A 27,556-nucleotide genomic window follows, 5' to 3' on the forward strand; every position below is an offset into this window, starting at 1 on the left:
ATCTGAAGTGACATAGCCTGCTGTGTATTTTTTAGGTGGTTCATTGCTGTTTCAGTTCAGCTACTTCATTGTGTAGTTTCCCAATGTCCCCTTCAGTGTGTGTTGTCCTATCATTGAGCTGCTGCATATTAGATTTTAGGGAGGCCATGTCTGCAGTTAGGAGCTTCTGTATTTCCAGCAGTATGTTCTGCATGTTGTGCAGATCCTGCTTAGTGTCAGGGGCTGTGCCTCCAGGGATATCCCCAGTCATGGAGCTTGGATTCCCTTGTGTTGCTGATATTGTATTGTGTGACTGGTTTGGCAAGTCAGAGGACATGTGGGTGTCATGGCTGCCGGCAGCCGCCATTTTGGATGGTACCTGTTGTTGTAGGAGAGTGCCGATATCCTGATGGTCCGTTGCTGGAACGGATTGAGGTCTCTGGGAGCGGCGCCCCATTGCTGTGGAGGAGCTATAGAGCGTTGTAGAGGGGTAAGTGGGGATGTCCACTGCTTTGTGCGCGTCCGCTCCGCCGAAAAGTTTTTCGAGGTCGGCGAGCGTCGGCGCGCAGTAGGCCCCAGTTCTCCTTTTCGACTTGGTCTGCCTTGGTATGTATTGAAAGGGCATCTGGCGATGCCGCGGGATGTCCCCGGCCCGTACCCGCTGTGTTCAGGGCTGGATGGGATCTTTTTATGGGTGATTTGAGACGGATTTTGATTGCCAGGAAGGAGCTCCCAGAAATGGCATCTAGCCCGTCTCGCTGCCAGGCTCCGCCCACCCCTGTTTTTATGTATTTTTGGTCTGATTTTGTGCTGTTCAGGTGATTAGTCTGGCTCAGTATATGTGTGTGTGTGTGTGTGTGTATTTGCTTGTTTTTCTTTTCTAATACATACATTGTTCTTGATAAAGTCTGCAATGCTCCTTGAACATATAGATTGTCTTATTGCTCCTCCTTTTTTTTTCTCTTGGCCAGTTGAAACTTGATTGATGATTAATTGTTGATTTTATTCACCAATCAGCTTTTTGTTTATGCCTCTTTATTGGACAGGAGATCCAGCCCACAGGATTGGGCAAACCTCTTTTCCATCATGGAAAACTAAGCTGCTTATTGCCCCCTGCCCCACTCAAAAAATTTAGCTTCTCCTCCATTCCATTCCTCCTTTTTTTTTGCGCCAGTAACAGAACTCCAAATCACGAACAACATGAACATCTTTGTTTCTTTGTATGCCCATATAGCGGTTCAGAGTTCGAGAATTTGGACAATTCCCAGATTGGCCAAAATTCAGATGAATTGCATTTTGGGACAAAATGTACAAGTCAATTCCCGTTTTACTGGCTTTTCCCCTTTTTACAGTTTTTTTCTTTATTTTAATTATTTTCCTACTGCAAACTTTCTCTCTCACAATTGCACACATTAGACTCAATTCAGAACTTTTAAGGGTTATTCACTAATATTTACTTTGACTTCTCACTTTACCCAATAATCCTGTTCAATAAAACGTTTTATTTTAATTAATTTCATTAAAGACAACATCTTAATTTTTTTTTAAAATGTACAATCTTTATTTAATTTTGGATTTTACATTTGAGAAAACAGAAATAGGAAACATTGAAATGCGAAGTACATACTCATTCCCATAGTCTGTCTGAGCACCGAGACGTTTGCAGCCTTTTTGTCTTAGCTAAGGCGCGGGGATTCCTGCTCGAAATAATGTCAACCCAGGGAGTTAACATCTGTATACATCCAGGGCCGGCCTTAGGGGTGTGCGAGCTGTGCAGCCGCACAGGGCGCCATGGAGCAGGGGGCGCCATGTGGCCGACACAGCTCGCACATGGCCGGTGTCAGGGGAGCTAAAGCAGGTACCCGGGTGGAGCATTAATTATTCTTCACCTGGGTCTATAAAAATGTTTTTTTCCCATTGCGGGGGTGGGGCTTATTGGGAGGCAGGGGTGGGGTTTACAGCGAGGTGGGGCTAATATATACCCAAAGCCCCTGGTAACTGCTGAACAGGAAGAAGGAAGGAGTCCTGCTTTCCCATCATCCAACTGCATCCACTCCCCCTTCCAGCCATAATGGCAAGAGGTAAGTGTGTGTGTGACTGTTTGCCTGTGTGTGTGTGATTGCCTGCCTGTGTGATTGTCTGCCTGTGTGATTGCCTGCCTGTGTGTGACTGTTTGCCTGTGTGTGTGTGACTGTATGCCTACCTGTGTGTGTGTGTGACTGTCTGCCTGTGTGTGACTCCAACTGTGTGTGTCGCTGTAGTTGTGCCGTTGTGTGTGCGCCTGTGCCTGTATGTGTGGCTATCTTCCTTTAACTGGGTGTGTGTGCCTAACATTGTGCGTGAGTGTCTGCATGCCTGTAACAGAGTGTGTATGACTGTCTGCTTGTAATGAAGTATATGTGACTGTCTTCTTTTGACTGTGTGCCTGTAACTGTTCGTGATTGTGTGTCTGTAACTGTGTGTGACTGTCTGCCTTTAACTGTGTGTTTGGCTCTGTGACTGTCTGCCTGTAACTGAGCATGTCTGACTGTGTGCTTGTAACGGTTTGTGTGACTGTCTGCCTATGCCTGTGTGTGTGACTGTATACAGGCAACTTGGTGAAGGGGGTGGGGCCATGAAGACTTTTTGCACAGGGCGACTAATGGCCTAAGGCCGGCCCTGTGTACATCTTAAATTTCACTGTCCGGGACTCCATGGTGTAAATTTCCTCCACCTGCACTAGCCATTGTTGGAAGGTTAATGCCCCAATTTGTTTCCAGAGCATAGAATTAGCAACTTAGTTGCATTCAAAAAGTGTTTGGTTAGTGATTTTTTAAAAAATTTTTGGGGACAATGGAGCTTTCGTGTGGTGAAATAGCATTGGTAGGGGGCTGGAATGGAAGGTCAGTGTCAATTATTTCTGTTATTTTTGAATGAATCAGACTTCAATAATAGGGCATGTCCACCAAATATGGAGACCCGTGCCGACTTCCTCCCCACAACTCCAACACCTGCTAGCCATCCCCCCGCAGGTCTATACGGTGAAGTACTTCAGAGGCCCTGTACACAATGTCTGAAATTAACTCCAGTCAGCCCTCCAATTAAAATCCTGAAATGCCACCACCTCAAAGGACGTTATTGCAGGTCGCCCTTCTGTAGGAGTTAAAACAGGATCTTCTTTGGTGAACATGTTACTAAAATAGCTGACATCTTCAGTTCCTTTAATGGCTGGCACAAATGGAGGCGTCACATTCTGTAATAACAATGCAGCCCAATCTATGTGCTGGAAAAGAATGTGCATCATTGTATAAATTAGTAAAATAATTATATTGAAAAAAGTATTACAGATAATATGCCCAAAAAGCTACATTCTGTACAGATCCCAATGGAATTATCGAAGCCAGTCCTCAAACTTCCTTAAAAGAACAGTCTAAGCACCAAAGCCACTACATTTAGCTGTAGTGGTTATGGTGTCAGGAGTTACATGCTGCCCTACTACTGAAAACTAGCCCTAAAACTCCCTGCATTGAGCTAGGCTGGTGGTGCATGGAGGTACTCATCTGCTAAGAGTGCTAATGTAATGCTCTCAGCCAATGACCTGGCCAGTGCCCAGTGGACCCCAGATAAACTGTCAAACCATTTACAAATGGCAGGGTAGATACAGCAGAAAAGTGAACACTGTGCCAAACAGAGTGTATAATAGGTGTAATAAAACTACCTTATGATATAGTGTATACAAGATTATGTAGACATAGGTACTTTTTGGTCAAATAAGTAATAATTCAATAACCTCAAAAAGAGTGCAAATAATAGTGCAATATGTAGCATACAAATAAATAATGTACAAATTATAGAGAACTCACTCACACTTTAGATCGCTACTTACAATAGCAATCTATACTATTGGATTTTCTATCTACTTATCTTTACATATTGGATTACCATTGGACCTGGTTACCATATTCCATATGGGATCTCCACAAATCCCCTAACGGGGATTGTACAGTCCACGTGCAATACAGCAGAGCTTTAAGTAGCTCTCCAAAGTCTGAGTTAGTTCTCCAATTTGAACATTATTTATTTGTATGGTACATATTGCACTATTATTTGCACTCTTTTTCTATTCTCTGTTTGAGATTATTGAACTATTACTCTTTTGACCAAAAAGTATATATGTCTATATAATCTTGTATACACTATACCATAAGGTTGTTTCAGAACATCTAATATACATAATATGTCACGTTTGAGTTGGTGGGATTCCATCTTTTCCTGGCCCAGTAAGTGCTGGTAAAGTGTTTATGGAGGTAAAGTTTGCTGTACAGAAAGTAATAACACACTTATTGCTGCTGCAGGTTCTGGGTGATCAGAGCTGGGTATGATTTTACTATGATTCCCTGAATGGAAGTGAATGCAGGAACTCATAGGACATGCATGTTTTTTTTTTTTTACTTATAATGCTAATTTAACTATGAGAATGTCTTTCCTTGCAATTCTACTTTAAATGTTCTCTATTACTTGGGATGTGGGATTCACATTAGAAGCTCTGCATTTTGTCAACCTCGGACTTGCCCCTAAGACAAAGCAGTTCCTACTTTATCCAAAACTATCTTTTGACTGTGTTAGAATTTCAGTGAGATTTTAGTGCAGTCAGCATGAGTGTTTCATTATTATTATTATTTTATTAATTATATAGCGCCATCAGATTCCGTAGCGCTGTACAATGGGGTCATAAGGATTTTATCTTAACAAGATGCCGATAAATATATATATTTTTTGTCGACTAAGCCACTTTAAGTAAAAATAAATAACATATGTTCTATTTAAAATGTACGTACTTCGAAAAAATGGTGCTCTTTAACATCTTGTGCGCCTTTCTCACTGGCTCCAAGTCGTGCCTTTAATTTTTTAGTGAGAAGCTGTAAAAAGGAATTTAAAAAAATAGATATTGTTAATTTTAATAATAAGCATCAGAATAACATGCATTTTCCCTGCTGGTAAAGTTACGAATGCCTTTATCACTCATGCTGTGTACATTAAAGGGTTACTATAGTACTAGGAATACAAATCTGTATTCCTTGCAGTAAAACTCCTTTGTACCCCCCGTCCGCTCGGTCGCGCCCCCACCTGCACTGTAATGTTTCATAATCCCTTAGTTTAGTTTACTTACCCAATTCCAGCACCAACCTCCCTCTGTGCTGGGTTGGCGCGGCGCGGCTTCTCCGACGTCATCCAATGGAGGGGGCGCTATTGGGCATGTGTGTAAAGCATTGCGAGCACATTAGGCCCACAAGATGGACGTGGAAGGATTAATATGATATACGACATGGGCTTGGATAGAGTGGATAGGGCAAGTGACATGGGCAAGCAGACTGTGGATAGAGTAAGTTGCATGAGGGAGTGTCCTACTGCAATCTATCTAGAGTGTCCGATTCGCGACTGGGCTCTGTCCTGCAGCAACTACCTATATCTAGATTTTTAGATAGGATGCTAGTGGCAGGGGTGGGCTGGGCTGGGGGGCAGGGAGGCAATTGCCCCCCAGGCCGCCATAAATCCCGGGCCGCCCACATCCAAAAAAAAAACCCGGAAATGTTCCCCCCAATGGCTGAACTACCAGCCCGGCTGCTCTGTAGACCCTTGCTGGCAGGACTGGCTCCCCTTGCAAAACTGCTATTTAGTATATTGCCAAATTCGGCAATATACTAAATAGCAATTATCCTACCTCACTGATTGGCTGATCGGCCAGTAACCTCACTAAGAGGCAGAGTGGGGTGCAGGTGGATGGTACAGCTTCCTTGTTTGTGTGTGCCGCGGAGGCACAGCTAGCTCACATGCCGGAACTCAATGCCTTTCCCCCACCTCTTCCTGGGCGGAGTTCTGGCAGAGCTGCCTCCTACCCAGCCTGCTGGGTCCCTCCCTCAGTTCCCAGGATGCCCACAGCACCCAGACTGCACAGGGGGCTCAGAGCAAGCCCAGTTCTGTCTCCTATTGGCTTTGTCTCTCCTCTCTGTGTGTCTGTCTTCTCTGGCACTCTTTATCTCCCTCTCTCTTTCTTTGTCTCCCTCTCAAACAGCCACAAATACAATCACACAATCACACTAATCCAACTACACACATACATTCAACACTCACTCAGCAACAGTACAATCACACAAAGAAACCACACACACACATGTCAACCTTGTGTATTGATTAGTGGGGAGTGACGAGGAGCGAAAATATGCACATGGTACCTTAATACTTGCACAGGGGCCCAGAGGTCCCTAGTTATGCCCCTGGCTCCCTGCCATGGGCCAAAGGTACAGTTATTGCGGTTGTGCCGGAGCCCACACACTAAGGGGGCCCACCGGGTGGCCCATACACTTAGGGCCACCAAGTGAGCATGTTTCAGCAGAGGCCTGGTCGGGCGCTGTGGATCTTTAACAGCGCGACCAGGCTCCTTTACGGCAGCATGGAAGAAAGTGTAGACCGTGAGTCACTTTCTCCCACAGAAACAATTAGCCACGCGGAGAGAGGCAGGGCGAGAGCAAGCAGAGCCATACCCCAGCTCCCAAGCACCCTAGCCAGCACACTGGACCCCAGGAAAGGTACCAGCAAAGGTAGGAAACTGGCTTTAAAAGTGTAAAGTTTGTGTGTGTGTGTGTGTGTGTGTGTGTCAGTATGACTGTCTGTGTGTGTGTCAGTATGCCTGTAACAGTGTGTCTGTGTGTGTTTAGGTGACTGCTCCCCCCCTTTCAATCACATGGGAAAGATGTTTTTACTCTCCTATTGGTGCAATGGGCCACTTGACTGTATTTCCCCCCTAGGCCTAAGGCTGCCAGCCCTCCCCTGGGCCTAGTGGGCACTGTACATTATTTAAATATGGAATACGAGTGTCTTATGGGTAATAATGAATAATTTATGGGTGTCATAGAATGACTCAGAGTTTTGGTTTAAATCTCTGTAATAATGAATATGTCATTACCTGTATTAACACCCAATTAGTTACATCCAATTTAAGGTGTATACATAGTGCTGAGCTATGAACATGGCAAATAAGAAATACTATTATGAAAACACAAAATAAAAAAACTGGTACATTCCCTCTTCCAAAGATCAGCGAACCTCCATTATTTTCTACACATTCTATACCACTTCCAATGCAAGATTTCGGGATGTGTGCCATGAATCCCTACTGTACTGATTAGGTGCAAGGCTCCATGAAGACGGTCTTATCAGAATTCCCCCATCCCAAGGCAGCTTGCTAGGGCTGAATTTCCCTCATCAATGGTGAATGCACAGCTTGAGCTTGGCTCATATGATCTATTAAATGTATTAAAAACTAAACGTGTATGGCGACTTACCTGGCCTATTATGGATTTGGCGTTTCTGGACAGAGACTTTGGATATTTGAACTTTCCTCTGGTGATAGTAGCAGACAGCTTCTCTTCATCACGGCCTACAAAAGGGAACTAAAGAAAAAAGACATTTTAAAAACCCTCAGTTTTAGTTTGTAAAGTTGTAAAATACAGACACGAACAGCTGAGCAATAAATGAGGAGTTTAAGGTTTTTGTAAAGATAACACAATGTGAAAATCAGGACACATCACAGGTGTGCTGTGTGAGTGTATGAAAGTACACCATGTGCACGAGAACTGATCACTGTCATTATATACATCATCTGGTAAGCTGCAGGGGAGTTTAATTTGAATATAGTGTATAGGTGCATAGGTAGGGACAGATATCCATTGATTAAGGTAGTGGATAGTAAAGTATCAAATATACCACTATATGCTGCAGGAATAACTATTGCAACTATGTATCACATAAGAAAAACTAATGGTAATATGTCCAGCAAGTTAGATGTTTGCCTTAGGGTAATAGTAGTATAGGCAAAGGTAGTTACACTTGCAGACTGATATCTGTGAATACATAAGTGGGATTGACAGCGAGGGTGCATGCACCGGTTGATCCCTAGGCTTATAGATTTCTAATCCCTACATATGGGACGTCTCAACATTTATCAATAAAAGTTATATTTTAGAGTGCTCTCACCACACTAGATTTATTTTGATTGTACAATAATAGGGCTCAAATAATAGGGCTTGAGGAAGTGGTGAAGCTATTTTTCTCCTTGTTGCTAATTGTGGTGGACGAGATAGATCTCTTCTTTCTAAAAAATAAATATGTTTACAAATTCTTAATGAAAGACTGTTCTTACCTCTCCAGATAGCATTACATAAATGACTACTCCAAGACTCCACCAGTCTACAGCTCTTGTGTATGGCTTGTACTTTAAGATTTCAGGAGCTGAGTAATCTGGTGTTCCGCAAAGAGACTTTGTTGTGTCTCCGTATCCGATTCCTCAGAAATAAGGAAATAGAATTGTATATAAGTTGAAGATTGATGTTCAGTTTTAGCAAATTACATTTGGGTATGACTTTCAGTTAGACTGATCTGTAATCTTAATTACACATGTTAAAGGGTTAGCTTGTGGCTGATGACTGATGACATGTTTCTGTATGAGATCTCATAGAATTTGCTGAGTTTTTAAGTTTATCCGCATGTCTGGACTAGGAGGGGACTTTCATACTATTCAGTGGAACTTGAATTCACTCCATAAACCTTTACCCAGCAGGAGTTCATGGGATGATGTCAGACACGGCTATCCATGTCGGTTAACGGAGGGATGTAGAAATCTAAGCAATCTACTTGTCCAAAGGACTAATGCAGTAGCCCAATCTGCTTCTCCTAACACACAAAATAATTTCATTTAGAAAAGTTGGGTTTCCTGCTTGGAGCCCTGAGCATAGTGTCTGCCCTCTGCCCTCCCTATATTATCTCTTTCTGTCACCCCACAGTGTTTGTAGTGGTCGTGGTGTGCTCTGGCTGTGTGTAATGTGTGTGTGCATGTGTATCCAACATAGACTGCCTGGCCCTTGATAAAGAAATGAAGCACACATTTTATACACATCATTTTATATGTTAAGTGGTTGTTTATATGAAAGCTAACTGACTTTGCAAGGACATTTCGAACTTACTAAGTGAGACTTTTTATCAAAAATTACGTTTTAATTAGAAAATTATATTTACCTTTTTTACAAAGACCATAGTCGGTAATTTTTGCAAATCCCTTTTCATCTAGTACAATATTTTCTAATTTTAGGTCTCTAGATGATTAAAATGCAGAAAATTAAGTTTTATTTATTTTACATAACACTAGAGGCATTTAGAATAAGCTTTATAAATGGTTAACGTGAATAACTTAATATAAACAAATAGGGTTAAACACAACACAAATATCACTGACACTCCATGGGTAGTTTTTTTCTATAATCTTACCTGTGGATGATTTTCTGTTCATGTAAGAACTCCAGTCCCAGGACGACACATGCAGAATAAAATCTGGGAAAAATAAATAAATCTGTTACCTTCTAGAAGATGCAGTGTTTGTACTATTAAATGGTTTAATTCCATAAATCCTAAGTCACTCTGACATTTACATTAATTCCCAGGTTTCCTTCTGCTCTCTCACGGCTGGTGGGTGGTTATTTATGATACAGAGGTGATTGGTCGTTTAGCATTTACAGCTGGTTCCATTAACCAATGCCGATGGTTGGTGCAGACAGCAGTGCATGTGGCCAGATTTAACCGCACTGATACAGCATTGGACGCATACAGCAAGCAGATATACAGCAGTGTATAGGATATACATCAATTAATACAATTTGAAGTCATTTTCAATAGAGAATATGTTTGTTAATGGCCAATCATGTTTATACGCATTCTAAAACCCACCGTGGTAGCTTTCTTCTTCCATTATATTTGGTTACTTGTGGCTCTACTTCATCACTTATTTGAGTCTGTCTTTTATAAAGAATTTGTCAAATTCTATTTTGATGATGTTGTTACTGTTCTAATGTAATGGGCATTGTTTTTGCTTATTGTTTTATCTTCTTTTTACTCTTATAAACAAAATAAACAGAATAACAAAACCCACAATGGATCCCATTTTGTGTGATATCCAGAGTACAAACAGGTATAAATAATTAGAATTTATGGAATTTGTAGCCCGTCTGCAGAACATTGGATTAGACCTGCTGCGTATACTCACATAGCTCTGGGTTCTGGAAAAGGACTCTGGTTGTTCTTGAGGTTTGCTCCTAGGTCGCCCCCAGCAGCGTATTCCATTGCGAAACAGGCGTGATCTCGAGTGTGGAAACACCCAAACAAGCTAATTAAAAATGGGTGATGCCTTTTGGTCACAATTTGAAATATCCGCTTCTCAGACAGAAGGCTGGAAAGGAAAAATAAAAGTTAAAAGTAATTTTCCCCTGATCTCTAAAACCAAGCTACAAAAAAAAGACAAGGTATTAATTGTTCTTCATTTACTGACCTATTGAGCGCAGGGTATGTCTCTAATTCTCCTTTTCTTATAACTTTCAGGGCATACATATTATCTGTATTCTTGTACTTTGCCAGCAGAACCTAAAAAAAATTAAAATAAATAAAGTGTTGTGCTGCATCTGTTAAAGGGACACTATAGTCACCGGAACAACTACAGCTTAATGTAGTTGTTCAGGCATTATCTATAGCTCCCTGCAGGCAATCTGATGTAAACACTGTATTTTCAGAGAAAATACAGTGTATACATTGATTGATAGGAATACCTCCAGTGGCCGTCACTCAGACGGCCACTAGAGGGACTTCCTATCACGCAGGGCCCTAAAAAGGCCCTGTACACGTCAGACGTATTAAAATACGTCTGACGTGTTCAGGAGAGAGAAGGCACTGTGTGCGCGCCTTCTCTCTCCAGCCTGTCAGCGGAGGAGGGGGGCGGGCAAAGACCGTGAGCTGAGTTGTCGCTCAGCTCGCGGCCGCGCACACCGCGCGCATGCGCGGTAGTGCGCTCAGCACTTCAGAGGGCGGCATGAATGCCGCCCTCTGAAGTATGTGCTCATGTGCGGCGAAGCCTCGCATGCGCACAAGGGAGCAATGACGCTTCCAAATGGAAGCGTCTGATTGCTCGCGCCCGCCTATTTCGTCATTTTGATGAAATAGGGTGCGCGGCTTCACGAGGCTCCCGGCGCTGGAACAAGGTGAGTAAAATCCCCTCCCTGGAGAGTCCCTTTAAGACACCTGTTATATCCAACTAGAATTGGAATTCCACTTTAAACTTACTTTTCCGAAGCCCCCTCTACCCAACACAGAGCGGAACTGGAAGTCCTGCATGCTGAGAGGAAGCCGGAGCCGAATACTGCCAAGAAAAGAAAAACATTAAAACATTATTTAAAATGACCCATACAACCCCACAATAAAAACAAAGACTTAAAAGAAAATGCTAATATAACGTATAGCAGGTAAGTAAACATACCATAAGTCCTCAGATGTTTCGGAAGATTTATGGTCACTGTTATGTAGAGGGGAATCTGTTCTATCAGACTCATTTATTACGTCTGGTGTTGGGTTTGTAATACCACCAGTATATTCGTGGTCTCCGAAATCCTAGGAAGGAAAACAATTCACGATAATAGCCTTTTTTTCCTTGAGAAATGTTACATCTCTGAAATGTCTATCATCGAATAACTAATTGAAAACCTTTTTCCCATGAGATGCTCTGTTTTCTTTATTTAGGAAATATAAAAAGAAGATAAATAAAAGCACTGTCCAATGTCTCCTCTCTCTCTAGGATTTCTCTATCAGAGCTTATAACAATGATTGACAGGTGGTTAAGACAAGAACAACAAGAACTCTATTTCTCAGTGTTCAGCCCACCCAACTTGTGGGCCAGCCAAGGTGAAGACATAAAGACTGATTGGATGTTATAGGCCCTTGGGGTAAAGCGCTATTAGCACACTCTTTGTTGTGCTTTGCCTTTGTGAGTGTCTGTCCATTATATATACACATTTTATTGTTTGCTATATTTGCATATATTTCTCTCTCTCTCTATGTTTTAAATGAAAATATTCTGAACATTAAGGTAACCAAATACCTGCCTTACTGCACTAACACTTTAGGTGATTTATGTCACATTTATTTATTTATTTACAGCGCTGCAGAACTTGTTGGGGCTTTATAAATAATAATAATAATTTATTAGTATTTTATACAAGATTTGCTCTAGAGACACCTTTTGTTTTGTTAAGTTCACATAATATTAAAAGTACTGAAAAGTGACTGTTAGTCTTTGATAAACCATTAGTCTGATTTAATCAATAAAAGAAACATGTAGCCACATAAAGGGCAAACTCAAAGTAAACTAACCATTCTAGCTTGATGTAGTGGCTATATTGCCTGGAGTATCCTTGCGCTATTCCTGGTTAGTGTCATTTAGGCTCTTCTAAGTACCCGGATACCCCCCTCCTCAGCTACATTGAGAGTGAGGAATTAACACTTCTGTATTATCACTGCCAATTATATGCAACCTGGATGGCATTGACTGGATGAGAGCTCTGCGCTATCCTCCATAAATCACAGCTGTCACTGTCAAGGTTGGATGGAGTTATCATTCATAGTGCAAAAATGTAAATACATTATCAATGTGGCCAAGGGGGGCTATCTCTAGAAGCTAGAGGGAGCCCCATTTTTATCTCAAAATGCTCCCAAAGGGTTTAACAAAATAAAAAGTGGGTATACCCAAAGATTACTTGCACCATATCTTCTTTACCGAGCTCTAATGGTTATTGTTAGTGCTCATTTATTGATGACGTTTAGGGGTAAAGAACAACCCGCACATCTTTACCTGACCCAACATATCCGGGACCTCAATACACACTGAAATCTCATGCTGAAATCCTATTAAACATGCCTGACTTGGAGCAGGAAGCGCCTTTAAGTCATGTTCCACATCCGGTAGTATAATTGGTTCCTTGGGGAAGATTGGAATATCGCTATCAGAAGGAAGAAAAGAATAGTTTATCTCGCTGTCTGGTTAATATATTGTGTCAGACTATCATATCATTGTACTCATTACATTTTAGACAATAATGCTGCTACATACAGGACATTATTTAAAGGATGCCCGAGAATACTTCTCACTAGTGGTGCAGATTTCTTTGTCTTTGCACCGTATAGAATTCTACATTCTGTGCATTCTGTGTGACATCCAAAGCACTTTCACCCTGCCTGGCAGAATGTAGAATTCACTGGAATCCTGCAAAGATAAGGAAATCTGGCGATACACGCATGAAAGCTGTAGGCAGCCTTCAAAATGTATCCTTGATTGACACACATGCTACAACAGACATATAGATAAACAGAGGTAAGGTGGAATAAATTGGTAACTTGGGATGGATTCAGGTCCTAACAACATTGAGTAAAAAGATGTAAAGTGAATACCCAGCCAGCTCTGGCTCCTGTGTGTCTGTCACCAAAAGCGAAGGAGCAACTGTATTAATGTCCGCCTCCGGAGCTGGTAACGATGTTTCTTCTGTAAAGGTTGAGACATAACGTAATGTAAGTATTGTATATCATACACAGTGATCAATAATACTTCACAATTATTTTCACCTCAAAGCCAATGGAGATAAAAAAAAAAAAAACACTTTATCCAAGCCTAGACTGTCTGATATTTAATTTAAAAAGAAAGTATATAAAATGTATTTGAACATTTGCATTACTCCATTTGTCTTTTACTTCTAAGAGAAAGTGCAAAGGCTATATATATATAAGACATACCCCTCTCTGTCTCATTAGAGATATCTTTGCCAGAAGCTCAAGGAAACAAGGTGAAGGGTCAGTGTAGGACCTGCTTAGGGGGTCTGCGTCCAACGTCAAGGCAGACCCCCCTAAGCGGGTCCTAACACTGACCCTTCAGCCTGCTTCCTTGAGCTTCTGGCAAAGATATCTCTAATGAGACAGAAAGGGGTATTTTTTATATACACCCCTATACTTATTAACCCTTGATAGGGAACACATGGGATGGGCAGCAGCATTGTAACCAGGCTGTGTGATACAAAGTAAATACAAATACAAAAAGAGAAGTCCTGCGCTTAGTCCCATTACTGCTGGGCCAGCAGCAACGACTACAGCAACCCAGCAGCAACCCCTTTCTGTCTCATTAGAGATATCTTTGCCAGAAGCTCAAGGAAGCAGGCTGAAGGGTCAGTGTTAGGACCCGCTTAGGGGGGGTCTGCCTTGACGTTGGCAGGCGGGCATTCCCTCCAATGGCCATTGGAGCAACTAAATGACCTCCATTTGTCTAAATATACATAGGGATTAAGGAGAAAGCGCAGGTAACTTTTTTTTTCTTTGGTTTTTACTAGAACTCTGACATGACTGAATGCCAGAATAAATAGCAGAATGAAGCACTAATCATGGAGAGGAGTAATAGTTATATGACAGTTTGTGTCCCTCCATTCTATCTGCAATGTGCCGGCAATGAAGCCGCCATCATGGTGTCAGAGAAGAAGGGACGTGATGCTAGGGGACCTATTACAGTGCTACCCAAATAGGAGAGAGGAGATAGAAGATATGTAGCAAAGCAGCGTTATAGAGACTGTAACACCAACTGGTAAAGAACATGTTGTTCTTACCAGACTACAGGGGAATATTACACCAACTTACAAAATACAGTGAGCTTTCATAAAATGATAAAACTGATTCAGTGTCCATGAAGATTGATAGATATACACTTACACATAAGCACAGGCATTACACACACAATGTTTTAATGTACCTGGAAGTTTCTCTCCTTTCTGATCAGCATTATCAGATATCTGGCGTCTAGCGCGCTGACAAGGCAAAAACAAAAATAATTAGAAAACAAAAAGCAATTAACAAGAAAAAGTATAAAACAAATCAAAAGCTTTTACAGTCTATTCCCTTGTTGCTGCCTCAGAGGCCAGTGATACTTTTGAAACTGCATCAAACAAACTAAAATACAGGGAATTCGTCTACCTAAAGGAACACTCCAAGTACCATAACAACTAGTGAAGGACAGGGATGAAAGAGAATAATGTTAAGGTAGGAATGAACTGATGGGAGTGAAGGTAGTGAGAGTGATTGGAGATTTTAGCCCTAATTGATCCAGGAAATAGGACCAGGAGTTAAAGATCCCCTAGTGGGTGGGGCCTGATGGGGAAAAGGAAGTGATGTCACATCTCATGCCCACTACAATTTCTTCCTATTTTGAAATTAAGTGGCTTTGTTTCATTTGCTTTGTAGTCAGATATGTTAAGCCAAATATGTGTAAACGAGATGATGGCCATTTAGCGAGTAGTAATGAAGTGCTTTTGGAAAGTTTCTGTAATAAGAGATTGATGGAGATTAAAGGCCTTGGAATATACCGTAACAGACTGAATTACCTTAATAAAGCCTACAAAGCACTGGGTGAAACAAAAACAGAATCAAATAGGATGTGGATTATAAGATTGTGAATATTGGTTAACATTTGCAGTGCATGGGTGATTTGGGTGATTCCACTTCAATCAAAGAAAAAAAAAAAAAAGGCCGATCGTGCAATCGTTTTCCAATGTTTAGTGTCTAATTTGCCAGATTGCTGCAAAACAGATTTTACAATGTTTTCCTTAAACAATGGTCCGTTCAGTCTCTGATGGAATAGGAAGATTTCCCCCCTCTGGTTCCAAGTTGCTCTTTCCTTCAGATGGTTCTTGACCAATATTTAAATTTTCCGCTACATAAACACTCTGTGCTATTTTGGCAATGGAGCTAGTTGTTTGACTCATGTAGGACCTGCCTGACAGATAATTAGGAAAAGAACTAGATTTCTCAGTGTTCGGCCATCGAAAGCCAGGACCCAGATTGTCTGCATAGGGGATGTGTGGACCAGTCAAGGAGAAGACATAAGGACTGATTGGATGTAAGTGATCCTTGGGGCAAAGTGATATTTGCACAATTTTTGTTGTGCTTTTCTTTTGTGAGTGTCTGTTTATTTATCCAATTTATCATTTTATATAAAAATACTACACTATATTTGAATATATTTCCCTCTTTGTTTTATATGAGAATATACTGAACCTAGAGGTAACCAAATATCTGCCCTAATGCATTGACACTTTAGGTGATTTATGTCACTTTTATTAGTATTCTGCTCAAGATTTCCACCAGGAACACAATTTGTTTTGTTAAGTTAATATTATATTAAAAGACCTGAAAAGCGACTGTCAGCCTTTGATAAAACATTTATTTACAAAGCCCAGAGTTCATCAATTCAAATAATCTAAAAAAGACACATGTGGCTGTTTTAAATGCAAACTAACCATTCTAGCTTGCTGTAGTAGTTATATTGCCTGGAGTATCCTGACGCTATTTTAATATAATACGCTAATGTCAAACCATTTAGGCTCTTCCAAGTACCTGGATACCTCCCCCTCCTCAGACACATTGATAGTGAGAAATTAACACTTCTGTATTATCAATGCCAATTATATGCAACCTGGATGGCATTGATTGGCTGAGAGTCCTGGGCTTTCAACAACCCACCACAGCTGTCAGGGTTGGATGGAATTATAATTTGTTTGGACAAAAATGTAACTTCTACATTATCAATGTACATTACTTCTACATTATCAATCTCTGGGTGCCAGGTAGAAAACACTTTTTGTGAAAATGCTCCCAAATGGTTTAACAAAAAAAAAGAGGGGCTAGTAACCAAGGAGTCTTTGCACCATAACTATTTCACTGAGCTGTAATGATTATTGTACACAGAGTGCACATTTAATGATGAAGTTTAAGGGTAAAGAACAATCAGCACATCTTAGAGCTTTACCTGAGCCAGTATATTCTGTATCGCAGTATAAGCTGAAATCTCACGCTGAACGACATGTAAAACGTTTTGACTTGAAGCAGGAGGCGCCTCTAAGTCAAGTTCCACATCCAGTGTTAAAGAAATGATTTCAAAATCGCTATCAGAAGAAAAATAATAGTTTATCTGGCTGCATTGTTAATTTTTACGTCAGATTGTCATATCACTATACTCATTTTATCTTATACAATAATGCTGGTATATAAAGGACATTATTTAAAGGCCGCCCAAGAACACTTCTCACTAGTGTCTTTGCACCGTATAGAATTCTACATTCTGTACTTTCTGTGTGACATTTAAAGCACTTTCACACCCTGCCTGGCAGAATGCAGAATTCAAAGGAGTCCTGCAAAGATAAGAAGATCTGGCAACACAAGCATGCAAGCTGTAGACAGCCTTATAAAATGTATCCGTGATTGATACACATGCTAAGAAATTTGCAGACAGCTTTAGACAAACATACGACAGACATATAGATAAATCAGCAGGTATGGTGGTGTAAACTGGGATGGATTCAGGTCCTAACAACATTGATAAGAAAGATGTAAGATGAATACCCAGCTGACTCTGGCTCCTGTGTGTCTGTCACCAACAGCGAAGGAGCAGCAGTATTAATGTCCGTCTCCGGAGCTGGTAACAATGTTTCTTCTGTAAAGGATGAGATATAACATAATATAAGTATTGTATATCATACACAGTGATCAATAATACTCCAATAATTATAACCACAAAGCAAATGAAAATAAACCAAAAGAACACCACGGCAATCCGCGGTCCCACAGTACCATCCACGGGTGAAAACATCACTATAGACACCCCTCGAGTGCAAGTCAAACTCCAATGCCGTTTCTGTTCCCACGAACGGGCAAGAAAACCCGGCGGAGAACTGAGGCCTACCTTAACTTCCACAGCGGGTGGCCCACGACGGCGCTATTTCCCTGTACTGCCGACACACCAGGTACAGCCCTGCACAATCCCTCTACCTGGGAGACAGCAAACATGGGCAGGAGATCCCAGAAACCACAACAGGGCATACTCAAAGACACCCAAGACATAAGTACCTTACTTCAGCGCCCTGCAGCCCCAAAAATGGCGGCCTCACCAGACCGCGGATATAGCCAAGACGATCCGGATGGCATGACAGAGGAGCCTCACACACCTTGAACCACCATAACCCACACAGAGAGACAAGACAAGCAGGCCCCGGCCACCAAACAGGACATAGCCGACCTGCTGCAGGAGATGAGACAGATGCATGCCGCGGACATAGACTTACTGCGCACTGAACTGCAAGCAGTGACAGCCCACACACAAGCCTCTGAGGAGGACATATTGGACGTGAAACAGGAAGTAAAGGGGTTAAAAGACACAGTCCAGCAGCTGATATCAGCCCAATCTACCCTGACAACAAGAGGTGATCTGGCCGAAGAACGTACCAGACGCATCAACTTGAAGCTAAGGGGCATCCCCGACTCCATCACCGCAACAGAACTGCCTCACTACCTACGTCGCCTCACTAACATGCTTTTACCACACAGCCAGGCGAAGAAAATAACATTTGACTGATTTTTCAGAATCAAGAAGCCCAAACAGGCGCCAACCGCAGCCTCTCAAGACGTCATGGTCCGGTGCCAATCCCTGGCGGACAAGAATCAGATCATGGCCGTAGTTAGGGGTAAAACTCTGTTCACCTTTGAATCATCGTAACTCTCCTTCTATCATGATCTGACAAGTAACACCTTGTCGTGGCGACATTCATTGGGCCCAGTAACACACCATCTACGAGAAACGGGCATTGACTATAGATGGAAAACTCCCAGAACCCTAACCGTCAACAAAGCAGGCACCACACTGAGACTGTCCTCATTAGACGAAGCAGAGCCATTCCTCCAAGCCCTGGGGATAGCACCACAACCCAGGTAACCAACCACCTCCTCAGCCGTACCGCAATGGGACCCAGAAAGAATACGGCCCTTCGTCCCCAGAAGAGACGACAGAGGAGACCAGACTTGAAACCAAACGAACTAGGGCACCATTTCGTGCCTACATACTCTACTCAAGAACACCTTACTACATAGTTTCCTTAATCAGTTCTACATAGTTTTCACACGAGTTTTAAGTTGACTGATGCATAAAAGCCTGCCACAACCAGATATGCTAAAAACCCACTCTCACACGATACCAAAAATCACGAAGTGAGCCCTCAACAGCTGAGAGAGACACAAACCCTCAAACACAAAGACAAATTCCCGGGATTCCCATCATGCCCGACAAACTGAGGCACACCATCCAACACACAGGCCCCAGATAGCATCAACACAAATCGAACTCGACACAGACCACAACCTACACCTCCCCTACACCCACTAGACAAGGCTGATACCAGTCAGGACCACCCATATCCACGACAGTCACCTGCTGCGAAGTGGGACTCATGCCCAAAGCCCCTAAGCCACAAAGGGCGACTCAGCCTGGCATCACCTAGGCAACCACAGATAAGGCCAGAACCCTAGGCCCTCTACTATTCAAATTCAGCTATCGGATTTCTCTGACTTGTTAATCTCATTACCCTTGCCTCCCACATGCACAGGGGTAATTAAAAACAAGCTACACAATAGCCAAGGCCTGCACGCACTAATGTACGTATACCTTGAACCTCTAAATAACACAAAGGTTTGCCTCCAACACACGAAACACACACCCAACAACGCGCAAACAGGGCACATTGCATGCCAGTAAAACACACATCAGAGATCAACACCAACAGTGTAGAGCCTACCAAATGAACTGACACTACTTTAATGCCTTGTAACAATGTATGATATATACGCATCAGACAATTGAACCATGACCGACCTCGCTAAACCACACACTAACATAAAACCGTGCAAGTATTAACATGTACCCCACTGTTACAACTGTTTGTGAAAAAGTACGTGGATTGCCTTTGGGGTACCACATACGCGTTTTGTTCTTTATATGCACTGCAAAAATAAAGAATTAAAAAAAGAACACAATATCAAAGAACTCTCTGATATTCTGAAGTAATACAACATTTCTTTGAACATTCGCATTACTCCCTGCGCCTCCCACTTTTAAGAGGAAGTGAAAAGACAATGTAATTGGAAAATACAGCTGCACATTTCCTCATAAAGTCTTGGAGTGTAGAGGTTTATGGAATACGTTTGGCTCTCTCATACCTCCTTTTAAAAAAGTTAACACTCATTGTAGTGGTTATGGTGCAAGAACTGCCCTGGCACCCCCTATTATAAGAATCAATGAATTTTTGAACCAGGTGCTGCTCCCCACGTCCATTACAGATGCTGGAGAGCCGGACGTTCCTAAGCAGGAGCTTCTCCTGATCTAAGTCCTGAGCAAGCCCTGCAGAGCCATTCATAAAACGTTTGACTACTTACAATGGGGCTGGAAGAGTACTCCTGGTACCATAACAATAATGATCTGTAGTGGTTATGGGGCTTGGATTGTTTCTTTAAAGAATAGTCAAATCTATAGACACTGTACCACAGTGTCCTATAGATCACCCTATAAAACAGTTGGCACCCAGAAAATCTCATGGCAGAGAAAGAAATCTAAACGCTAAAGATTAAAACTCACAAAAATATAAAATACATGTTAATTGTTACCTATTAATATAGTGCATAGGAAGTTACTGAACCTTTACCTTTAATTAGAGAACTGATTAGAATGCGCAGACTGTCTATGTTTTTCTCACAGTTTTGAAGTTTTTCCTGGACAGCAGCAAGATGTGCAACATTCTGTAACAGTAATAAGAATAGTCAGATAGCTGAGTAGGATGTATGAATAAATATAGCCTTAATTTACCTCATTCTAGAAAATAAACCCTAATTACTCACAACCCAGGATACACGTGGACTATATTTAGCTCATTGCTCTCAAACAACAAAGTTCACCCAGATATTAAAGTATTATTATGTCAGTTCCAGTCAGTTATTGTGCATAACATGCAGGGACTATAAATTCAGTTCTCATTTTTTCTCTTTCAGTTTACAAAAGTCTTAACAGTTCGAAATACAGTAGCTGAATGCTTGCTTCTGTGGGAAGGGCACTAGGCACACTACAGTGCTTCTTTGCAGGCAAACTAAATTATAGACACGCATTATGGAGAGAGAATCTTTAAAATCAGAAAAAATAAAGAAGCAATTAAAAGCATGTTTCCTTTTTACTGAACAATGCTTCTTGGTTGATTAAGAAAAGCGCGTGCCTTCAACTATTTAGCTGCGAGAGATGGCGGCAAACACATGGAAATCTAGGTGATGATATTTGCATGATCTATCTTGATTTCAGGAACAAATATCACCAGCAAACTATCCGTGTAATTCAGATTGAATGCTGTCAGGGCGTAAGAGGTAAGTAATGTAAACGGCGTAAGGTTTTTTTTTCCACCCTGCCCCTCACTTCTCCCACCCCCCCATCAAAAATTTTACAAAAAGTTATTTCTTTATAAACTCAATGTAAATGTAACCAACTTACTTTGGAAATATCATTTGAATATGCTCTGATCATATTCTCTGCTCCATGCTTCACCTTCAGCTCAACTTCCAGCTTTTTCTGCAAAGCACTCAGCTTCACGTTCTCTGCCTGGGAGCTGGTGTTACCTTTAGGAGCATCTGAGATCTCTGGACATACCGGAAATTAGTAACAAGAAAAAAAGACAGCATTTGGATTTATCAGCAGACAGTATCACTCAATGAATAAATAAATAAGACAGTTACAGATTTCATGGGGAGAACATTTGTTTTGCTTAAACATGAGTGGCAATCACTAGCTCCATTCATTTAAAAATATGACTGGAGCACTTGGCTCAAGATATAGTTATATTCATGACTTTTAGTGAATTAAACTACTGTCAAGTGCTGAACTATACACGTCTGCTGGGTTTATTGGATATGCTCAGCATTGCCATTAAAAATAATGGAAACATTAAAATTGGATGACATTCCAGTTATTTCCTGCTTTCAGACAGTAGTGGATTATGGGTAGGAGGCAGTACACCCTGTATGGGGAGACACACAAGGCGCTACGTGGTTAGGACAAACTCACAGTATAACGACAGGGGTCTGGAAATATATATATATATATATATGTGTGGAACTACCATCCCGAAAATATTAACTCTGCGATCTAACGTGCCAGAAATGTCAACATGGTATATTTTGTACATTGTCTCATGAACAGAAAACTATACCGAAAGTATTACTTTAAGCACTATGATCACTTCAGCGATTTGAACTGGTCATGGTGCTTGCAGTCTGTATGTGCAGTGTAAGAAAAGCTGCACATACAGAGATATTTGGACGAGTGTCATTAGCCAGTCTGGAATGAGAGTACGAATAATGTCAATTCATTGGAGGGTCAATCATTACGTGAGAGAGCTTAGTTGACTTTTTTAGCCAATGAATTTTGCGCCAGCAGAACCCTGATAAGAAGGCAAATCATTACAAAACAGTTTGCCCCATTACTGGTGAACTAGGCAAGGATATTCCTAGCACCATAGCCACTACAGAGGGCTATAGTGGTCAAGATGCTTTGAGTAAGTATTTAATTATAAGCCATAAACAAGAGTTTACGAGAACAGTAATAATGGACACAGGCTTAATTAGCTTGCTCTTCAGTCTGTTTGCGTACAGGTCTAATAAAGGTTTTACATCACTTATACCTTTACAGAGAGAAACTTAGCCAGTCGTATATCAGACGAGGGAGATCGGTGCTGGAATCGAGTAAGTAAAAAAAGGATTATTTAACACTTTACATCGGCAGGGTGGACAGCGCTAGAGATCAGAAATTGTACATACGTTTAGTAGAAATACTGGCCAGCGGAGTAACTTAAAAAAAAGGAGAAACAAAGATACAAATAATGGTACAGTATGTATGAACGATATAATTCCACAAGAACAAATGGGTTATATTCACACTCACACTTTGAGGAGCTATATCAGCTCGGTGTTAAGAGCTTGGACGGAATAATCCCCGTCTATGGATTTCTTGAGGTTCCAGATCGTTGGTGAGTTTATAGGTGTAAGTATTCGTTATATGAAAAACAAGAGTAAAATACGCCACATGGTCTAGTACGTAAATATAAAATATTGTAGTAAGAGTAGATGATCCTACTTACATATACTAGAGCAACGACCTGCTCTAGTTTGGAGAATTTCAGGTGGAATAATCCCCACCTCGGGATATAGTGGACCCAGGTATAGCAGCAAAGCAGTATTAAATAGGAAGGAGGACAAAAAAAAATGACTGGATAGTTTAAAAATTATATATACTTTAATACAATAAGTAAAAAGTGAATAATACACTATAAAACCAGTCCTGTATAATAGTCCAAAATTCTTCCTCACTTGACGCGTTTCGCCGAAGCTTTCTCAAAAGTGAATGCCTTTTGAGAAAGCTTCGGCGAAACGCGTCAAGTGAGGAAGAATTTTGGACTTTTATACAGGACTGGTTTTATAGTGTATTATTCACTTTTTACTTATTGTATTAAAGTATATATAATTTTTAAACTATCCAGTCATTTTTTTTTGTCCTCCTTCCTATTTAATACTGCTTTGCTGCTATACCTGGGTCCACTATATCCCGAGGTGGGGATTATTCCACCTGAAATTCTCCAAACTAGAGCAGGTCGTTGCTCTAGTATATGTAAGTAGGATCATCTACTCTTACTACAATATTTTATATTTACGTACTAGACCATGTGGCGTATTTTACTCTTGTTTTTCATATAACGAATACTTACACCTATAAACTCACCAACGATCTGGAACCTCAAGAAATCCATAGACGGGGATTATTCCGTCCAAGCTCTTAACACCGAGCTGATATAGCTCCTCAAAGTGTGAGTGTGAATATAACCCATTTGTTCTTGTGGAATTATATCGTTCATACATACTGTACCATTATTTGTATCTTTGTTTCTCCTTTTTTTTAAGTTACTCCGCTGGCCAGTATTTCTACTAAACGTATGTACAATTTCTGATCTCTAGCGCTGTTCACCTTTCTATTTTATCTGTCCATTTATCACAAGGTAGAGGGAACACCTTGTTGGTGAACTGCTGCTCACCCTTGAGAAGAGAGCGCTTATTACCCTTTTACATCGGCAGGGTGGCAGGGCCACAGTGGCAGAGGAACTCACTAGTGTTTGGAAAACATCTTTATATTCCATTAATGTTTAGTGTTCCTTTAATGGCATACACTTTGTAGAAATGTTTAGAACCCCCCTCTGGGATGTTCTACAGCTTGCCATCATTTTTACCGTAGTCACAGTACATCTACAGAAATACACTTGTTCTCCTCTACACTTCCTCCCAGGTTCCCTCTTCCAGTTGAGGACAATCTGCGGACTGCCCCATACAGTATAACACATGAGCGCTCTAAGCTATAACTCTGACACTGAATGCCAGAATAGCAGAATGAAGCAATGATCATGGAGAGGAGTAACAGTCATATGACAGTTTGTGTCTGTTCTCTCTACAATGTGCCAGCAGTCAACTAGGGGAACTGGTACAGTACTTTGGGGATTGGTGACAGGGGATATGTAGCAAAGCAGCATTATAGAGAATGTAACACCAACTGGAACAGAACATGTCGTTCTTACCAAACTACGGGAGAATATTACACCAAGTTACAAAATACAGTGAGCTTTTATAAAATGCTAAAACTGGTTCAGTCTCCATGGAGATCGGTATTTATACACTTACATATATACACAGAAACCACACACACAACGTTTTAATGTACCTGGAGGTTTCTCTCCTTTCTGCTCAGCATCATCAGATATCTGACGTCTAGCGCGCCGAAAAAGCTGAAACAAAAACGATGAGTAACGATGAGTAAACAAAAGGCACTTTGCAATTAAAATGCTCAAACAAACCAAAAGCTTTTACTTTATTTCCCTTTGTTGCTGCCACATGGGCCAGTGATACTTTTTAAACTGCTCCAAACAAACTAAAATACAGGAAATTAGCCGTGGCCGGTGAGCTTACACTTTAATGGCCATCTGAGTGATACTAACATAATTTGTTTAAATCATTTAAACATGTATAGGAATTTAGGATAGTGTGCAGAAAACCTTTTATTTGTTCTATGTATTTGGGCTGATGAATACTATTGCCCCTGCTGCCACCCAAGAGTAGTGGAAGTTTGAGTGCAGGGTTAAGTTTGTGTAGCATGTCATCATTTTCTCAATGTTGTTATGGTGCCTGGAGGCCCAGGCGCAGTCTTACATATATAATTGTTAACCTGTTCTTGAAGATGTGTCTCCGGCATCTGTCTCTTCAGCTCAGGCTAAATCAGGAGCATTTGTGTGAGCAGTGAGAAGGTGTCTGTGATTGGCTGAGAGAGTCAGCTGCCCATCATTATAATATGAGTACATTTCTATCCTTTACTCATGATAGGCTGGGAGTGTTTGCTGATGCTCTAATCCAGTCTCTACCAGGAGTGACGCATCTCTGGCACTATATGCTGACTCTTGCGCGGTCACAAGAGTCAACACAGGTTCATTGGAGGCCTTGAAAATAAGTTGCACCAGTCCATTCCAGAAATGGTTGTGGGGGGCTATAGGGAGGCTGGGGCCTGGAGATTTATACAATGACAGATCCGCTTTAACGGGGAAGACTCGATATATATATTACATTCAATATTGATTTATTGTGCATTAACACAGGGCTTGGCAGAAGAGACAGATTAAGACTGCAATGGATGCCAGATTGGGGCCCTCTTCTACAGAGCACTGGGCTCTATTCTTCGAATGGGAGTTTGTGGATGGTTGAGTGTTGTGTGTGTGAGAGTGTGTAGTGTCTGAAAGTTGTATGTGTGGAGGAGGCCAAATGTGCCTGTGTGTGTTTTTTGTGTGGAGTCTTTGTAGCTGAGTGTTGTATGTTTGGTGTGTGAATGTGTTAGAAGGAGGTTGATTGTGTGCAGGTAAGTTTTTCATTTGCCCCCTCCAGCTTACATTTTGGCAGGGGAGATGTTATCCCTTGTGGTCCGGCGCAGTGCGTTCTGGTCAGGATCCCTGGTGGTCCAGTGAAGGAGCATTGTGATCTGCACCTCTATCCTTACAGTATGTGCAGAGTACATGAATATATCACAGAGCTCCTCTGAGCAAATGTGGTGGAGTGTGATATTTGTAAGATGTATGTTGACTTTCCACATGGCAGGGTGTTCTTAATAAGTGCGGGGTGGCTGAATGTTGTAAGGGTGGGGTGTTTGTGTAATTTGCTGAATGTGATGTGCGCGGTATTGGCTGACTGTGATATGTTTGGTGGCTGAGTATTATTATATGTGGGGGATGGCTATTTGTGATTGTGTGGTGGTTGGCAGAATATGATGAGTGTGGAGTTTGCAGAGTGTGAATGGCTTTAGGGAAGGCTGAGTGTATTTGCATGTGAGAGTGGTGTGTTGATAAACAGGATGATAGGGAGGGAGGGATGGGAGCATAAGGATAGATAGGAGTGATGGTGGATAAAGAGGGAAAGATTGTAGCGATGAGAGGAAAGAGAAGGATCATATAGATAGAAACATAAGGATGGATAGGAGTGATGGAAGAATAGGAAAGGAGTGAGGGAGACATGGATTGAAGTGATGGGAGGAGAAGGATGACTGGAATAATTAGAAAGGGAGTTAAGGATGGATTGTAGTGATGGGAGTATAAGGAGTGATGTTTGGAATAAATTGAGGACAGGGATGGAAGATAATGATGTTACGATAAGAAGGAGGTGATGGGAGTGAAGGTGTTTGGAGATTTCAGCAACAATTGGTCCAGGAAACAGAAGCAGGAGCTGAAGATCCCCAAAGGGCATGGTCTGATAAGGAAGTGATGTCACGTATTGTATTGCCATTAGTGCTGTGTGTGATTTCCATAGCAGATGCAGCAGACTGACAGCACAAATTGCAATAAAATAGCTCTGTGCTCTGTGAAAGGCTTTTAATCCCCCCTGCCCTGTGTCCCAGGGTCTCTCACCCACCTGGTAACACAGTGTCCGAGAGAAATCATAATATATATAATAATTATATATATATAATAATTATAAACACAAAGCAGTTAGTCACTAAGTGAGAAATTGTAGAGAATGAATCAGACTTTAGCCAAAATAGCCAAGCTGTGTATTTCCTGGTTAAATACACTCCGTTCTATTTCCCTATGATAACCATAATGTACTGTTAACTTATTTTTAAAGTGCATTTAGTAAAAGGGGGTAAAAGAATGTAACGTGAATATTATGTGTTTAATGCATTGAAATCCAAATGGTAAAATTAAATCTATTGTGGTGGAATCTCGGTAAAAATAAATTTAGTAGGCCGAGATTACCACGTGGCATGTGTACGTGCATATGCTGATGTATCGATCAGTTGGTTGCACGAGGCAAGATACGATCAGTAGTGTACGGAGCATGTGCAAGAATACAGGATGTAGTATTCCCCCTCCTCCATTGTGCTGGACAAGCCATGCGGTCAAACAGGAAGTTAATTCTTATTTGTGTTGATTGGTTAAGAGAATGTGCGGGTGGAGCTTAATATGGGAGGAGTTATGTGCCTATATAAGGAGCCTGCACTATTGTCCGGGGCTCAGAACTTGCTGTATTTTGGTGACGTTAGTCCCTCTGAGTCCCGATCGGTGATCCAATAAAGAATCTCTTCCTTCCTGAAGAAACCTGTGTCCATCTCTCTGTGCTTGGCTTCCGTCAGTTTCTCCGGTATCATTTGGTGCATTGGCCGGGAAGCTCATCGTTCAACGGTAGCTGAGAGGCAGAGGCGTGAGACGGTCTATCTTTGCCCACGTTCTCTACGGCTGCACCCCTGAACTTCTGCGTGGAC

At 41.5% G+C, this 27,556-nt stretch overlaps 1 protein-coding gene across 1 annotated transcript; it reads right to left on the reverse strand.

The window, feature by feature from the left end:
* Positions 1–2,794: 2,794 nt before the first annotated feature.
* Positions 2,795–26,541, reverse strand: LOC134586231 (serine/threonine-protein kinase N2-like). The gene is made up of 19 exons (XM_063441727.1): positions 26,446–26,541; positions 24,482–24,545; positions 21,215–21,360; positions 20,385–20,478; positions 17,260–17,350; positions 16,667–16,802; positions 14,615–14,669; positions 13,276–13,366; positions 12,680–12,827; positions 11,312–11,442; positions 11,119–11,194; positions 10,334–10,425; positions 10,052–10,234; positions 9,280–9,342; positions 9,031–9,107; positions 8,159–8,301; positions 7,302–7,409; positions 4,797–4,877; positions 2,795–3,241 (listed from the first exon to the last, which is right to left on the reverse strand). Exons 1-19 carry the CDS (start codon positions 26,539–26,541, stop codon positions 3,038–3,040), a joined length of 2,079 nt encoding a protein of 692 aa, XP_063297797.1. The 3' UTR covers positions 2,795–3,037.
* Positions 26,542–27,556: the final 1,015 nt, after the last annotated feature.

Source organism: Pelobates fuscus, chromosome 2, assembly GCF_036172605.1.
Source record: "Pelobates fuscus isolate aPelFus1 chromosome 2, aPelFus1.pri, whole genome shotgun sequence".
NCBI lineage: Eukaryota > Metazoa > Chordata > Amphibia > Anura > Pelobatidae > Pelobates > Pelobates fuscus.

What these genes read in the sequence shown, in the direction of transcription:
- LOC134586231 (XM_063441727.1), bottom strand. Translation starts at nt 26,541, where the DNA reads ATGCCCTTTGGGGATCTTCAGCTCCTGCTTCTGTTTCCTGGACCAATT. An exon ending in TACAGAATATACTGGCTCAG is followed by an intron (nt 14,670 to 16,666) that starts GTAAAGCTCTAA and finishes TTGCCTTGTCAG; the next exon opens with CGCGCTAGACGCCAGATATC. An exon ending in CAGGAGCCAGAGCTGGCTGG is followed by an intron (nt 12,828 to 13,275) that starts GTATTCACTTTA and finishes TCCTTCTGATAG; the next exon opens with CGATATTCCAATCTTCCCCA.